At 36.8% G+C, this 15,763-nt stretch overlaps 1 protein-coding gene across 1 annotated transcript; it reads right to left on the reverse strand.

Moving 5' to 3' along the window:
- Positions 1-3,880: 3,880 nt before the first annotated feature.
- Positions 3,881-15,079, reverse strand: LOC103472774 (uncharacterized). Its single transcript, XM_008422608.3, has 15 exons — positions 14,710-15,079; positions 13,131-13,171; positions 12,819-13,058; positions 11,262-11,473; positions 11,065-11,146; positions 10,892-10,965; positions 10,714-10,801; positions 10,555-10,643; positions 8,669-8,758; positions 8,127-8,222; positions 7,938-8,041; positions 7,574-7,682; positions 7,311-7,455; positions 6,667-6,693; positions 3,881-5,839 (listed from the first exon to the last, which is right to left on the reverse strand). Exons 3-15 carry the CDS (start codon positions 13,027-13,029, stop codon positions 5,304-5,306), a joined length of 1,863 nt encoding a protein of 620 aa, XP_008420830.2. The 5' UTR covers positions 13,030-13,058; positions 13,131-13,171; positions 14,710-15,079; the 3' UTR covers positions 3,881-5,303.
- Between the last annotated feature and the right edge of the window lie 684 nt (positions 15,080-15,763).

The raw sequence follows: 15,763 nt of genomic DNA on the forward strand, positions 1-15,763 counted from the left end.
AGTGTTTCCTGTAAGTGTAACTTCCGTAAATTGGTACATTGCGATGTGTGTGTACGTGGTGTTGGGAAACAATGTGGCAACAAGCGTCAGTTGTGGGAGAAAACACAAGTTTCTTTACTGGCTGTTAAAGTTTGAGAAATATGTTACAAAGTAGCGGTTCTCAACGTGGGCGGTACCGCCCCCCAGGGGGCGTTCAGAGGACGGCAGGGGCGCTGGCCGACATTTTTACAAAAGGGGGGCGCCGGGATGCCTTTGGGGGGCGTTTGGTCGAAGGTAAACTTTACACCTTAAATCCACAACAATACCAGTTTAGACTTTGAGCAACTTGGTAAAACTATTGTGTAACATTAAATCATGCTTGGCTGCAACTGTATCGATGGCAGCTCTTCTTTTATTCAGGGTTTGTAGCTTCATGGCTCCGCATCAGTTCAGCGTTACACCGGCTGATGACGCAACCCCATCCGCCCCCCCAACCTTATCAACTTGCAAAAATCCTTACAAAAAAAGATTTTTGTACATATGTTTTGGCAGTTCTGTGATCATGTCAAAGCAGCAACTAATATTAAAAAGTGTTTTATTGTCCGTCTGGATGCTGCCCGCTTCCATGGAAGGACAACAGAAAATCGCTCTTATAAACATGTAATTACTAAAATCACGATACCCTCACTTTGTATCCCTCTGAAAAATGAACCCATTTAAATAAAGAAATCCCTCCATGGCTGATACCACGATAGAGAGCGTTCATTTTATAGCGTTAACACCGGTGCTGCAAGTGGTCCGACATGAAACGGGTTTGATGGAACAACGGTACCACAGCACTTTTAGATTTCAATAATCAGAATACCGAGAATGTGGACTCAATCTGTGTATGGTTCGTTCTTTGGTTTTTTCATTTCAAAATAAAATTGAAAAAACAAAACAAGCATGTGTTTTTCTGTTTTGTCGTTTTTAAAACGAAATTAGAAAAACGGCAATTGCAAAATTAAAAAAGAAAACGAGCTGTCAATTTAGCTTTTCATTATTTCATTGTTGACAATCGGTCTGACCCGGAAGTTCTCTCTGTCCGGTTTACACAGGGGCCATATCACACATACACACTATGCTCCGCCCCGCACACTTTGTTTCTACACTCGTCCAAAGCGGCATGTAATTAATTAGATCATGATACTTTCACACAGATGGCCTTTAACTCCGACTTGTTTTATATAACGGCTGCTAAATGCAGCTTCCCATTCAGTAAATATCTAAAGGGCTAGCCCGTTCAATTTTATTTTTATTTTTACCAACCGTTAATCTGCTCTGGTTTCAAAAGACGCTGAAACCGCGACTAGAACATTCTGCCAGTCATTCAAACCCTTTAGTTTAAGTTTTTCCTTTCTGAATAGCATTAGCATACCAATTATGACCCAGTATGTCATGAACAAGCATGCAAAAAAGGTTATCCAAAATATACAATATCCTGGATAAATATTGTATATTTATCCAAAATAAATATACAATATATTGTATATATAAAAAATTTTATATACAATATACTAATAGATAGTATCTATTTCAGGTACATACCTGGAAATAGATACCAGAAATATAAATCTATTTCTGGTAGAAATAAATTTCTACCAGGTAGGAAATGTTTGAAATAATTTGCCAGATTATTAAAAGCTTAACTAAATAAATGTTTGCCTACGGAAGAGGATTTGGGAAAGAAAAAAAAAGGTCATCATTCTGACTTTAATCTCAGAATTCAGACTTCAATCTAAAAAAACAACAATCTTGTACATCAGTAGGTGTTGGAAAAATGTTACAGGTCCCTTCTCCTCTTCTGTGGTTTAACACCTCACAATATCTTTTCACATTTTTATAAGTGATGTATGACTGTCCAATTAGAAATGAAAACCTCTGTCCCCTTAATGAGACTATTTATCCATCCATCTATTTTCTTCCGCTTCATCCGGGGTCGGGTCGTGTGGTCAGCAGCTTCAGAAGGGAGTCCCAGACTTCCTCTCCCAGCCACTTGTTCCAGCTCCTCCGGGGGAATCCCAGGCGTTCCCAGGCCAGTAGAGAGACGTAATCCCTCCAGCGTGTCCTATTTATTATAACTTATTAGACTCAACTGACTAAACATAATGAACAACTTTTGAGTTGATACTTTTCATTATTTCTTAGCACTGGATTTATGAGCAAGAAACATTAAAAGAAAAAAATATTTAATTTGTATCAACTTTTATATAAACAGAGCTTTAAACTCAAATCTTACAAAATAAACAGACAAAACATTTTCATAAAAATGTATTTATTACATTAACATACAAGCAGATAGATATTCAGCCTGTGTTTGGGGAATCATAAAAATATTCCTATAATTTATGTATATAAAAGATGAGGAGACAGTGAAGAAGACCATGTCAGGAGGAGGAAGAGGATCTCTGGGAGATTCTGGGAAGCTGCATCCAAACCTGAAGCTGAGGCCTCTCCTCCTGTATGAAACAATAAAAAATTCACACTGCACATAAGAAGCCAATCAAAGGGAAGAATATTTTCACACACACAAATAATATGAATTTACAAACTACAAAAAGATCAGAGGAAGGGAATATTAGTATCTGGTATTGGATGATGTCAATGTTTAGAAGATACTAACATCTTCAGAAGGATCGAACTCTGCAGAGAGGAATATTATATTTTGACACACGTATCAAACAGTATAAATGTAAACACATGAAACTCTTCATGTTACACTTTGAGACGCTACGATCAGATATCAAGCAGCAGAATAGACAACGTGACTTGCCCAGACCGCCTTTAGCGGGGTGAACACACTCCACCCGGCCGCTGAGCCTGGAGCCGCCTGGAACCGCCTGGAGCCACCTGGAGCCGCCTGGCCCCGTTAGCGGAGCTACGGTGCTCCGAAAACTCCGGAGTATATTTCTAACTGCACATAACTAAGTGCATAAATGAAGCTATAATAGCTACTTTCTAGCCTAAAAACATCTTAAAACAACTTTTTGTGACACATTAATAGTGTACTTACCTCTGTTTGTCGCTGCTGGAGGCGCAGTGCAATGGAAGCCATCTTGCTGGTCCAGAGACGAGACGGGTATGGCTGCAGTGGAAAGCCACTCCCCGGTGCTCTGGCCTTTCAAAATAAAAAACTTAACTAACAACTCAGGCTAACCATTTTTCTCGGTGACCAGATGTCCGGTATTATTTGTTTCTCACAGGAGCTTTACTTATTGACTTGCTGGTGGCAGAAAATACTACAGTATAGAGCCTGAAACCAACAAGCTTGTTTCCCTGCAGCCTGCATAATGTGTGTGATACGGTCCCTGTGTAAACCGGACAGGGAGAACTTCCGGGTCAGACCGCTTGCCAAAAAATTTTATGAAAATCAAAATTGACAGCTCATTTTCTTTTTTATTTTTGCAATTTACGTTTTTCTAATTTTGTTTTAAAAACAAAAAAAAACACATGCTTGTTTTGTTTTTGCAATTTTATTTTGAAACGAGAAAACCAAAGAACGAACCATACACGGATTGGACTGGTACTGGACTGATTCTGAGCCTTCAAATGATTTTAACAGAAGTTTCATAAAACTTAGAAAAATAATGTTTGTTTTAGCCACAAAATGATTATGCTCAGCAGCAAGCAACATATCCCCAACTACAGCATAGAGCAGCTCATTGATGTAGCAGCTATGTAGCCTGACCTAAAAACATTTTGCTAGACCATGTCAAAGATTGAGAAGTTTTAATTATTATCAAATGTGGTCAAACATGGCGTTTTGAAGCCAAAAATACCTCATAAATATGCAGAGCCAAGCAGGAGAATCAACTCATTTAAAGTTTAAACTCCGTTTCACACAAACACAAAGACCCTAGCATAAATGTTAAACATTATTTATTTAAATTTTAAAAATCATTCAAAATATACCTTCTCTTTTATTATAACAATTTTACAGTTGAAGAAAAACTTAGTTGTTTTTTTTTTTGCTGAATTTGCATTTCTTTGAACAAAAAGTTTTATTGTCACATCCACCATTATATCTGATCAACAGAAAGCCAAAACTCAACATGTTATCAACGAATGGGTGACCAAAATTGCAGGAAAAACAAGGAAAAAGTTAATTCAATAATATTCTGCAACATAGGCAATCAAAAAAAGTAACAAAGCAAAGCATTTTTAATTGATTATAAAATGCAAACAGTGCATTTATATTGTTTTCCCTTTTATCTACATCACAGTCATTACACAACCCTAAATAAGATTACAAGAAATAATTCCCAAGTATAATCCTCATCTTTTTAAAAAAAATAACCAGATTAAGACATTCATACATTCATATTGTTTCAAGTATTCAAGTTAAGATGTTGCATATTTCTTAACTTGCTATTGAAATGTTTTTGACAATAATGAAGTGCCAGTACTGGAAAAAAACAAACAAACACCAAAGGTCTGTTAAAATAAGTAGCCAGCGGTCCCTCTCATAGTTGGGTTTCTCAACGCAAAAAGCCTTTTTGGTGTTCTGCTTTTTCTAAAGTTAGAAACTACAAGGGAATTAAACAAGGGAATATAAGCTGGCTAATTAGCTTAGCCATCTGCTTAGGTAGCTAGTCAGCAGTAGTTTTTTTATTTTTATTTCCAACTTTAACTTTTAAAAGGTGTTACTTTACCTTCCACAACATTACTATAACTGTTTTTGACGACTGAACATATTGGAATCCAAGAAAACAGGTCTTGAATGTATCTTGGAGATAAATGTTTAGTAGCCTTCTACTAGTTGTGTGGGTTGTTTAGTTGGTGCTTTAAGCAACCAGAGAAAACGTAAGTCAGTCTGGCACTTTCAAAGGAATCCAATCTAACATTTCCCCTTATATAAGAATTACATAAGGGGAAATGTTGCCTTGATGCCAGTAATCGACCTTCACCTAGTCTTTGTTGAACTTTGTTTGCCACAGTTGGATGTTTTAAAATTGTTCCAGTTTGGTTTGACTACAGAGATGTTAGGTCAGTAGTTACGTTCTTGTAGCCGTTTCCTGACGTATGAAGATCTGCCTTACGTGAATTGCATGTTTCAAATTTTGAAGAGTGGCTGAGTCACCGAGCATAACATGATTTTTACCATCTGGTGAAACAGGATGTCATGGATATTTATTTGAAAAAATAGACTTGTAGATCAACTTAAAAAAATAAAGAATATATTAAAATTGTTACCACACGTGTGACACTAGTGATTATTATGTGGTATTTTTCCAAAGGTTTTTATGGTGAGAATATCCTACAACTCAAGATAATGACATGTGCTTTTAGACAGCAGATATAATCAGTGGATCAACATTTTGATCATTCATTTTAGGATGCGGACTGAAATAAGGGAAAATGTCTTCATTGAACAAACACTCGGTGAACGAGAAAATGTGCGACTTGTTCATCACGTCATAAAACGACACAACGCCTTCCTCATAGTCAACGAACACTCCGACTTTTTGGGGTTTCTCGCTCAGCGGGAGGCTTGTGGGGGGAACCGTCATGGCTGCGTACTTCCTGTCTTTGAAGTGCACGGCCACCCAATAACCGTTGTCTGTGTTGACATTGAGCACCCCTTTGCGGTTTGCGCTCCGCCGTGCCACACCAAGATCCCAGCCGCTTTTGTTTTTCACCTCTACTTCCCAGTACGCCCTGCCGCGGTTCAAGCGATTGATCCCGAGGACGCTGCCAAATGTGTCGAACCTCTCCGGATTGTCAGGAGCTTTCGGCTTCCCTCCTCCGTCTCTCACTCTCTTCCCGTCGTTGGACAGGACGAGGGACTGGTGGGCCGTGGCTGAGTCCAGCTTTACATCCACTGTGGTCAGACAGAAAACAGCGGGTGAGTTAAGGGTTTGACAAGAGTCACAATGTGTTTAAGGACCAAAATAAGACAAGGATGGGAGAAGCATGATGAACACAGATTGTAAAGGTAAAGGGGGGAGTCAAGAAACGACTATATTGGCAACAAGAGCAATGGGCACAGACTGAGAAATAACAGAACTACTTATGCTTAGTACTTGAATGCTTTAAAGTTGAGCTAATTAGCTCAATGTGCCAGAGACGTGAAGAGAATATGACTGAGAAACTGATGGAGTCTGAGTAATAGACAGAAGACGAAGAAAACACAAGTACGACAGGGAATGAGGCCTGAATTTGGTTTTCACTTTTCTCTGATTTTCTCTTCACCAAATGAGTGTAGATAATCACATGTAACTTATGATATGGCCACCAAATTTCCTTAGATAATCTTTTTCTTCTTGTAAATGTGCATACTTCTGAAAAATTAGCACAATAGTGAAATGTGATTTAGCATCTTTCTAACTTTGAAAACGGCGTATGTTGTGTCATTGATAGATGGTGGATATCAACATGACTAAATTTAGTCTACTTCCCACGTTATTATAGGATGTTAGTGGAGCTAATGTATATGAAGTGTTTCAGGGTTAGCACAGCTAACTTCTTGTCAGCAGTGCCCATCACTGAGCAAATATTTTCATAAAAATTGCATTTGGTATGTTCGTCTCTGTTTGATGCTCTAAAATAAAAAAAATTTTGAGATAAGAGCAAAAACAGAAGAAATCCAAAAGTACATTATTGAAGCAGAGTATGTTACAATTTACATAAGTTTTTGGGTATACACACCTGCGAAGGTTGCAATCCTTTTGAGCTCTGTGGAAAAAAAAACAGAATGTGGGTAAAACAACAACAACAAAAAAGAAAAAACATATTTTGGGTTTATTCAGACCAGCTCTGTTTTGTGAGCTATAATCGAACTCCGGCAAATAAGTTCGGTTCACACCTCTGCTATCAAATGTCCAGTTTGTTTAGAGGTGTGAATGTGTAATCAAACTCTGATGCTAACCAAGAAAACGCAGTCTGACATGCTTCCAATGCATATATGAATACTAAGCAGACAATAGCACAAGGCATTCTAGTTACAGCCAAAAGAAACACGGAAGTATTGCGCTAGTGGTTTTTTTCAAACGGCAAAAGAGAAATCTTACAACCGCTAAAATCAGATCCCTTTTTGTTTGCATTTCATGACAAAGGAAATTGCATCCAGTGTCTTCTTCAGAGGTTTTCGTGTAATTTCCTTCAGTAGTTCTTGGTGCAGTGTGTAATTTAACAAGTTTTTCAAATGGTTTGATTGGTTTGGCACAATGCGGTGTGAAAGAGAACTGTACCAGTTGGAAATGTAACAAATGCTGTTTTTACACCTGATACTCTGGTAGACGTGCTTGGACTGACGACCAGAATTGCGTCATTTGAGAAAAACAAAGATTTACCGAGGGAAGAGAGGTTTTCCAGACGCCACTGGATGTCTTTCATCATGGTAGATGTTGTTGCTTTCAAGGTACCAAAAGAGAAGGAAGTGTCAACTTTTAGATCTTTAATCTCTTTGGAGCCATCCAGGTTTGAAGGTGGAAAGGCCTGTGTGTTGCAAAGGAAGGAGCAAAGAAGGAGAAGAGTTAAATAAACAGAAACTTTTTTTTCTTGCTTTGCTAAAATTATACAAAAAAAAGGGTGTGAAGGTGAAGGGACCCCTTACCTGCAAGTCTCGGCTTCTGCCCAGTTTATCAATGGAGTCTCTGAGTCTATCGATTTCTCCTTGCAGCTTCTGCAGGAGATTCTGTTCGTCTCTTTTTACCTTTCGTCTCCTTAGAACAGACACACAAGGCTTTTAGCTTGAGTAAAACTCCATTAACTCGCTGTCATTTCAAGTATGCACAACATTTAAGCAAATCCCCATTTCGTTAGTTTGTACGCATTTTAGTGGCAAAGGAAGACATGATGGCTTAGGAAAATAAACTGCATGTGTTGTTAGATATGTCCACTTACACGTCTCAATGGGAACCTTTGTAAAGCATTTATGAGGATATTTTAAAACTGTTACTGAGATAAACATGGCTGACCTCTTCTCGATTGGCTCGAGAGCTTTCTTCCGAGCGTCTTCCACAACTTTCATCACCTCTGAGAAGACACTGTCTATCTGCAGCCATTCATCATCCAAACTGCCCTGAAAACAGGGATGGGAATATCCAGTAGGTACATCTGAGAAATCCAAAATCAGGCCCAACATGGTGGCAGCGTCTGCAGCTCACCTTGCAGCTTTTCACAGCTGATCTGACTTCAGTCATCTTCTGCTCTCGGATGTGAATTTTCTGCTGTAACAGGACCTTCATCCTGTCTTTCTGTGTCTTGACAGAAGATGAAAGTAGGATGTAGAAATTTATTAAGGGCTTATTATGATAGAAACGGGGGAGATTCACAAAGCAGTCCGAACTACTCTGCCATGTGAAATGGGTTTGCTCCTGCTTTACAAAGTAGTTTGCACTAAGCACAAGCGCAAAATTTTCTGCAGTCATTTCCTGATAATTGTAACCAAAATGAGTACAAATATTACTATTTCATCTACAATTTGCATGCTAATTATGAATTCCATATTTTAATGAAAATTTACAGTTTTAGGAAAAATATATTCTGGCACCTCTGGGCACCATGGACATGTTATCTTATTTAGAGGGACTTGATGTATCTCGTCGAGAGCTGATCTTACTGTGACCAAAATTGTTTTAAAATTCTAACTAAGTAAAGTCTGGAAACAAAAGCTTGGGCCATATACATCATAGTAAAAATGTTTTACCTGCAGCAGCCTTTCAGCTTCTCTTTTTGTCTTCTTTTCAGTAACTGTATCCATATGTGTGTTTGTTTCAGTCTCTGAGTCTGAGTCAACCTGTAGAAGGGCAAAAAAGTCCAACATTAAACAGTTTAAATAAAAAAATCTGATGTTTATTGATTATTGAGAGGACAGAATTACAGTAAAAAAACAAAACAAAAAACCAACAATAGCCCATATTGTAAGTAAAAAAATCAGGGGTTTACAGATGCAACCAGCTCTGACAAGCTTTACATCAACACACTTTATGAAAATCTACAGGCGAAGTTTTAACTTTTACTTTCTAGAAGTGCAGGTTTTTTTCATCTTTCAGATGTAATGTAATATCTGTCACATTACTTCTAATAATTTGCATTGTGTTTGTAAAACACTGCGTTTCCTTGATGGCTGTTGTGCCATTTTCTCTTTTGCTCTTGATGAAGGCGGATGCTTTTTTCCTCTGCTCTCTCACTGCCCTTGTCTGCCCTGCTTGTTCTGTTTCTGTCCTGTCTTTTTCTAAAATTTTGGAGCCTTTCTTTGCACATCATCCAAATCTACAAATTTTGGATATGGTCAACCAATCTCTCGATTCAATTGATAAAATTGATAGAAACGGTGATAGAAACGGTGGAGTACTCACTATTTAACCTAGAAAATGATTATTTTAGTTTATTAGTAATATTATAAATTGTGGAGTACGCACTATTTAGATCAATATTATACAGCCCAGAAATGGAATCAGAATTAGAATAAGAATAACTATTAAATTGAATCCAGAAATACTTAACAGGAACATAACTGCTTAGTTTATATTACTTTTAACCCAGAAAAGGATTTAGCTCTCTTTCTTCTTTTTGTCTTTTCTATGATTTGTTATTTTTGTTTGTATTTACTTTTAATTAATGTAAAGCACTTTGAATTGCCTTGTTGCTGAAAATGTGCTATAGAAATAAAATTACCTTACCTTACCTTCTATTCACTCACTTTATACTCTGACACCTTAAATATAATCTGGTGCAAAAGTCCAGCTGTTCTGAGTTTCATGGATCCAAATAAAACACATTTTTGTATTTTTATTTGCAAAAAATGTCAGCAAACCTTGCGTCCTTTTTCTTCCACTTCACTGCTGTCAGGATTGAGCTACAAATGTGTTTGAAAAGCTAAAGTGTTTGAGCTTTGACAATAGTCATAAACCAAAACAGTGTGGAAACATTTCATTCAATTCAGTTTCTACTGTAAATCTGGCTACTCTGGGAACTTTGTGTAAATTACATAGTTATTAAATATAATCACTACGTATGATATAGTTATTAACTATTATGTGTTAATGTTTTACAGTATTATAAAAAAATACACTACTTTTAGTGACCAAAAAATCCCTAAATAAATTTTATCTATTATTATTTTCAATAATATCATAAATATTACTGAAATAATAATAATACTCCATTGTTATTATTATTGTTATTAATAAAAAATAAGTATAATAACTAACATTGTTTTTCAATGTGTGGATCACTTGGGCTTTTAAACTTTATTTTCAGTGAAGCGTAATCACTCTCATTTGGGTCAATGTGTGTAATAGTCATGTTTAAAAAGAAAGCAAAACAGCACCATCTAGTGGTGGTAATACGGCGTAGATTTTGAGTCATTCTTTATTAGGACCCAAAATAAGGGCCATTACCTCAGTAGGCTTAGGTTATTTTATGATTAGAAGGCATCATGCCAAAGAAACAGCTTTTAAGATTTGAATGTAAAGGCATTTTATGTTTTGATGGTTTTGTTGGTCAAATATATTTTAGGAGAAGTACACCACATTCAGAATCATTATGACTTCAAACATTACTCTTAACTTCATAGGAAAGTTACTGTACCATAAGACAAACAGAAGAAAAGTCAAGCCATCTGCAGGCGTTGTCTGAGGATAGAGAACCACGACGGGAATGTTGTGGAGTCTGAAAAACTACGAAGGGCAAACATTAATCACACTAAATGTCGCTAACCATATTTAACATGGTGTTTATGAAACTTACTTGATGAGTTGGACTCGGTTAGCAGGATGTGTGATGGTGGAGAACTCATCAAATCTGTTGACGGTGATGATGCATCTGTCTCTGTCTGCTGAAAAAAAAGTATTCAGAATACATTGTTAAAGACACAGTTTCACCCAGAAAAACCAAAACACTTAAACTGTTTTCAGTTTAAGTGTACCTGGGAACCAAATGGAATTGTGGTAGTATTCAAGGTTGGAGCCATTTGTTGAGAATCCTGCTCAGTTTTGACCACTGCAGGAGGAGAAAAACAGTTGGCCAGTATTAATTAAAGCAGCTTATTTCATTTTTTTTCATCTGATAACATGTTATGATCGTGCCAGTCCTCCATACTTTGTTGGTTCATGTCCTGTATTAGTGTTTGAGTCAGCCCATAATTCAGTTGGGTGCGGAGGTTTGGAGACATGAACAGTTTCTGTCAGAGTGAAGTAAAAGATGTTTTAGCTTTTTAATTCCCACATTTACCAGTCAATGATTGGTAGAATTCATTCACATGTTTGTGTGTCAATAGTATCTGTATTTAATTATACCTCCTCCTTTACTGGAGTGTTCAGAATTGACCAGTTGTCCATTTGATAAGGTTGCTCCAACATGTTGCTCCGGAAGTTCTGGTTACTCTCTGGGATCCTTGGTCCTTTTGGTGTGCATCCCATCATCCCCTGGTGAGTTCTCAGTCCATGGTAAGTGGTTACTTTGGACCAGCCACAGTGGCAAACCTGCAGCTCCTCAAATCCTGAAGGGTCTTATTGAGACGCAACAAAAATAATAATCTCTTTTAACAAACAAAGCGTTAGTTAATGAAAATCTTTTCAGCAAACAATTCAAGATTTCACAAATTTCCTCAGACCTTGAGAAGATACAGCAGAAAATAACTTTTTGACGTTCACAATGATTAGCTGACGGCAGAAAATTTGTCGACATGAAATGATAGTGTCCAGGACAGCACACCCAAAATTTCTGACACACTTCAGGACACGATGGAGACAGTTTGTTCCCCATTATCCAATAGTACCGACTGTCCTGATTGACATTGTAGCTGTGTACCAAATCTGAGCTGGTAAGCTAGTTTTGGTTGAGACACAATAGGATCAAAGGAATATGATGGATCATTTTATGTGCATGAAGTCTCGTTTCAAAACAGAGCAGTGAACTTTTTAGCCATGGGGATTTTCTTCACATGTCGCCTATCTAATTTTCTTTTACATTTTGGCAGGTTGAGTTAAGCTGTCGTGTTGCAATAGAGTTCCATTGCCCTGACGAGGCACACAATCATGGTTGATAAGGTATTTAGCAGTAGAAAACTATTGAATATGATGACTCTGAAGTGGTCATCTGATTCTACATCTAACCAAAAGTCTGGCCTGCCTTTTGTTTCTTCGTTCTGGTTTAAAATCTAGAATACCAAAAGCTGGGATGACTTTTTCTAGGTGAAACAGACATATCTTTGATTTTTGCAAAACACAAAGTGTGTTAATTTTATTATAAACACAGCTTAGCTGCAGTTGAACCCAACATTATCCATACCCCAGGGCTAGGCATGTGGATTTAATATTTTTATTCAACCACAAAGATTGTTTCTGATTGGAAAGGAAATAAAAGCTAATGGAAATAGTAAAATGAAGTTTGGGTTTTGACAAATTGAAATATATTTACATGGTTCTTAAATAAAAATGAAATTCAATGTTAAAAATTATTTTCAACCTGAATAATCAATAAATAAATCTTTATTGACAATATCTTTATTGACAGCAGTCAAACCCTTCTTATAACTGCTGACAAGTGTTACTCCTGTGCTTTGACTATTTGGTAAGTTCCAAAACTTCTATTTCAAAGCCCTCCATGCCAAAACCCCAATCTTTTGCTGGACTGTGGTTGTTACACTGCAAAATTAAAAAAAAAAAAATCTATATGTGGAACTATTGGTCTTCATTTAAAACTTCCAAAAATTACCACAATCAAGAACAGAAGGTGTGCCTGTGCAAGCTTAACCGGATAAAATGATCATTGCTAAATTATGGAAATTAGTAATAGATTATTGAATAAGTTGAACATGAAAAACTGTTTCAGCCCTAAAATAAAAAGCTCACCAAAGTTTATAGGAGTCTTGAAGATATCCATGGAAAGGTCGACTGAACTGAATAGTCTTGGTTGGATATAACTTCGTGGAAAGTAGCTAACTAGTTTGTTCTCCGGGATGTGCATTCCCTTCGGTGTGCATCCCTTCTTTCCCTGGTGAATTCTCAGGCCATGGTAGGTGGTATGTTTGGACCAACCACAGTGGCAAACCTGGAGACTCATGTCGGACAGCGTGTGATCTGAGATCTAGCCTGAGTGAAACAGAAATAACATCAGTTCTTTTCAGTCACTTGTGAGACCAGCTGCACCGAACCATTATTTACCTTCTCTATTGGGTCTGTTGATCAAGTCTTTCCTGAAGTTCCTGTTAAAAAGCAATTAGTAAATATATTATTGAATAGAATTTTCTTTAAAAGAGCATTTCATTATTTCAATTCATTATTTTATAACTTAATTATTTTATGGAACTTTTAAGTATTTAATTACATATTTCATAATATTTATTTTTATATAATATTTATTTTATATATTTATTGATGTATTTAATAATTATATGATGCACTTAACTAATTAAAGGGAGATTTACACATGTATTATGACATTTTGATTTAATTTTGGTGCCTTTCACCTTGCATATCAAAACGTGTGATTTGTCTCCCTCTAGTGGTACTGATTGTGTTGCACAGCTCAAAGCCTTAGACTAAAACTTGTAGATAGTACTCATTTAAACTGTAAGAATAGAAAAACTACTTTAAAGAAATACTAATAAAGGCAACGTGTGAGTAGACAAAACCTTATAAAGATCATTGAGGTGAATTAGAGCGTAGCATCAGGCAAATCTGTATCTCTTACTTTGTAGCACTTTGAAATGTGCTTATCAAATGTAAATGGATTTATTTACGTTTACAAATAATTTATAAATGAAAATTTGTACTATTATTATTATAAAGATACAAACTGAAATTCTTCGTATGTTGGGTAACCGGGATTACAACTTTACAAAACATTTTGAAGGAACACATGTAGAATATTTTCTCATGGCTAATATTTGAGCTTCCATAATGAACTGGACCATCATTATGAAAAGACAAGCCGCTTACAGCTGCTTCATGTTTGTCAAGGGCCTGGACCACACAGGTGTTTTTATAGCCAGGTAAATAAATAGGCCAACCATTTCAATAAACATCCCGGCTCTGTCCAGATGAGGGCGCTGTGTTTCATTCACGTTTTGCCTCGGATGTTTTCATTTCATGTGGGCTGTCATTGGTGGCCCATTTCCTTCCAAAATCGTCGTGATACAGTTTGTTATTTAACAGTAACAGGAGGGGGGGCTGCGTATGCACGCCGGACTTCTCAGATTTTAGGGTGTGAAATGTTTTGAAAATGATGTACAATTTTCCTTCCACGGAGAGTCCTGAAAAGTTATAACTTGGGGGACTAAAATATACATTAAATAAACAGACTCGACAGCCGAAACGGTCACCATGACGCACATCACACCCTGACTGGACTTTGAAACGGCCACAGAGAGATTTATTGTTTCTGCTTCCCGCATCTGATTTGTTTAAGTCGGAAAGCAGAAACTGTGCCACTGACGTTTCCGAAGCTGCAGACACGCATCACTTGCTAAATTTGAGTTTTGTTTTCCACACATTTTACCCCGCTTTTTTTTTCTTCTTCTTTTACAGTCATATTTCTTTTCTTCCCTCTGATAGCATGACAACACTGACAATGTTATCATCATTTAAACATTTGCGATTTTTGTTGTTATTTTATTTTTGCTCTTCGCTGCCTGGATAATATTCTTAAAGTTTAACAAGCCTAATTGCTAAACGAATAACTTACGTTTTGTTCACTCTGACAGACTTCTAGCGGAAGCCAATTGGAAGTGCAGACACTCACCTGACGCTGCCTCACGTCGCTGCGCCTCCGTGTGATCTGATGGTCAGTCCTGCTCTCTCTGCCTCTCCTCTCCTGCTGGAAGCTTTCGGTTTCATTTCAGCCAACAGAGAGCAGAAAGTATCAGAAAGAAATAGGCAGCATCTGTTGTTTTTTACAAGGCTGTTCGGATGTTGTTCACGTTTTAGCCGCCAGACTAAATGCATTCCAAATACTTTTGCTAAAACGTGGTGCTGGTATTGTGAGAAAAAGACAGAAAAAAAGTGCTGTCAATCGATCAAAAAATTTAATTAATCACACCTTAGAGTAGTGATTAATCACGATTAATCACTGCTTCGACTATAAACACTTAAGTACGTTTTCAAGAGAAAATGTTTAAGAAAATATTTGTCTCAAAACCAAAAATGTCTGAGATTTTTATGTTCAGCAAGTGTTAAATGAATTCATTTTGCTTACGTTCATTTAGAAACCTCTCATTTCAAATGACAGTGAGGTGACAGTCGCCTTGACCTCATCCAGACCACGGCAGCGATAGGGTGTAATTCGTGCATGTGAAATTTCCAGCTTTGAGAGTTTTGAAACTCAGAAAATGTCCAAAATCGATTTTTTTAGGGGGACATTTCTGACTTTTGAAACTCAGAAATGTCCATGTTTTTTTCTAGAATATTTCTGAGACAAATCTAAAAATGGCCTTGATTTTTCTAAAAACAATAGTTTTTTCGCAGAACTTTACTCTAATTTTCTCTATCTTCAACGGCCCTAATAACATTGGCTGTTCTTCAGATGATCAAATAAACTACCGAAGACAATCCCAATACAAAATGTGGTTTTGAAACCATTTTTATTCAGAGTAAAGGATACAGTGGTGTATTAAATTGTAATGCACCACTGTATTACAATTTGTAATGTATAAATAAAATTGTATAAAATGGGAGGAAAAGGGTCATGGTCTCTTCTTGGGAAATATGTTTTCAGTAATAATATCACATTTTTCTGGAGTTGCCACTGAAAGGATACAAAGAAGCCATTTAAACATTGAGCACAAATATACCTTCAA

The sequence above is a fragment of the Poecilia reticulata genome, chromosome 18 (genome assembly GCF_904066995.2).
Source record: "Poecilia reticulata chromosome 18, P_reticulata-male-v2, whole genome shotgun sequence".
Classification (NCBI taxonomy): domain Eukaryota; kingdom Metazoa; phylum Chordata; class Actinopteri; order Cyprinodontiformes; family Poeciliidae; genus Poecilia; species Poecilia reticulata.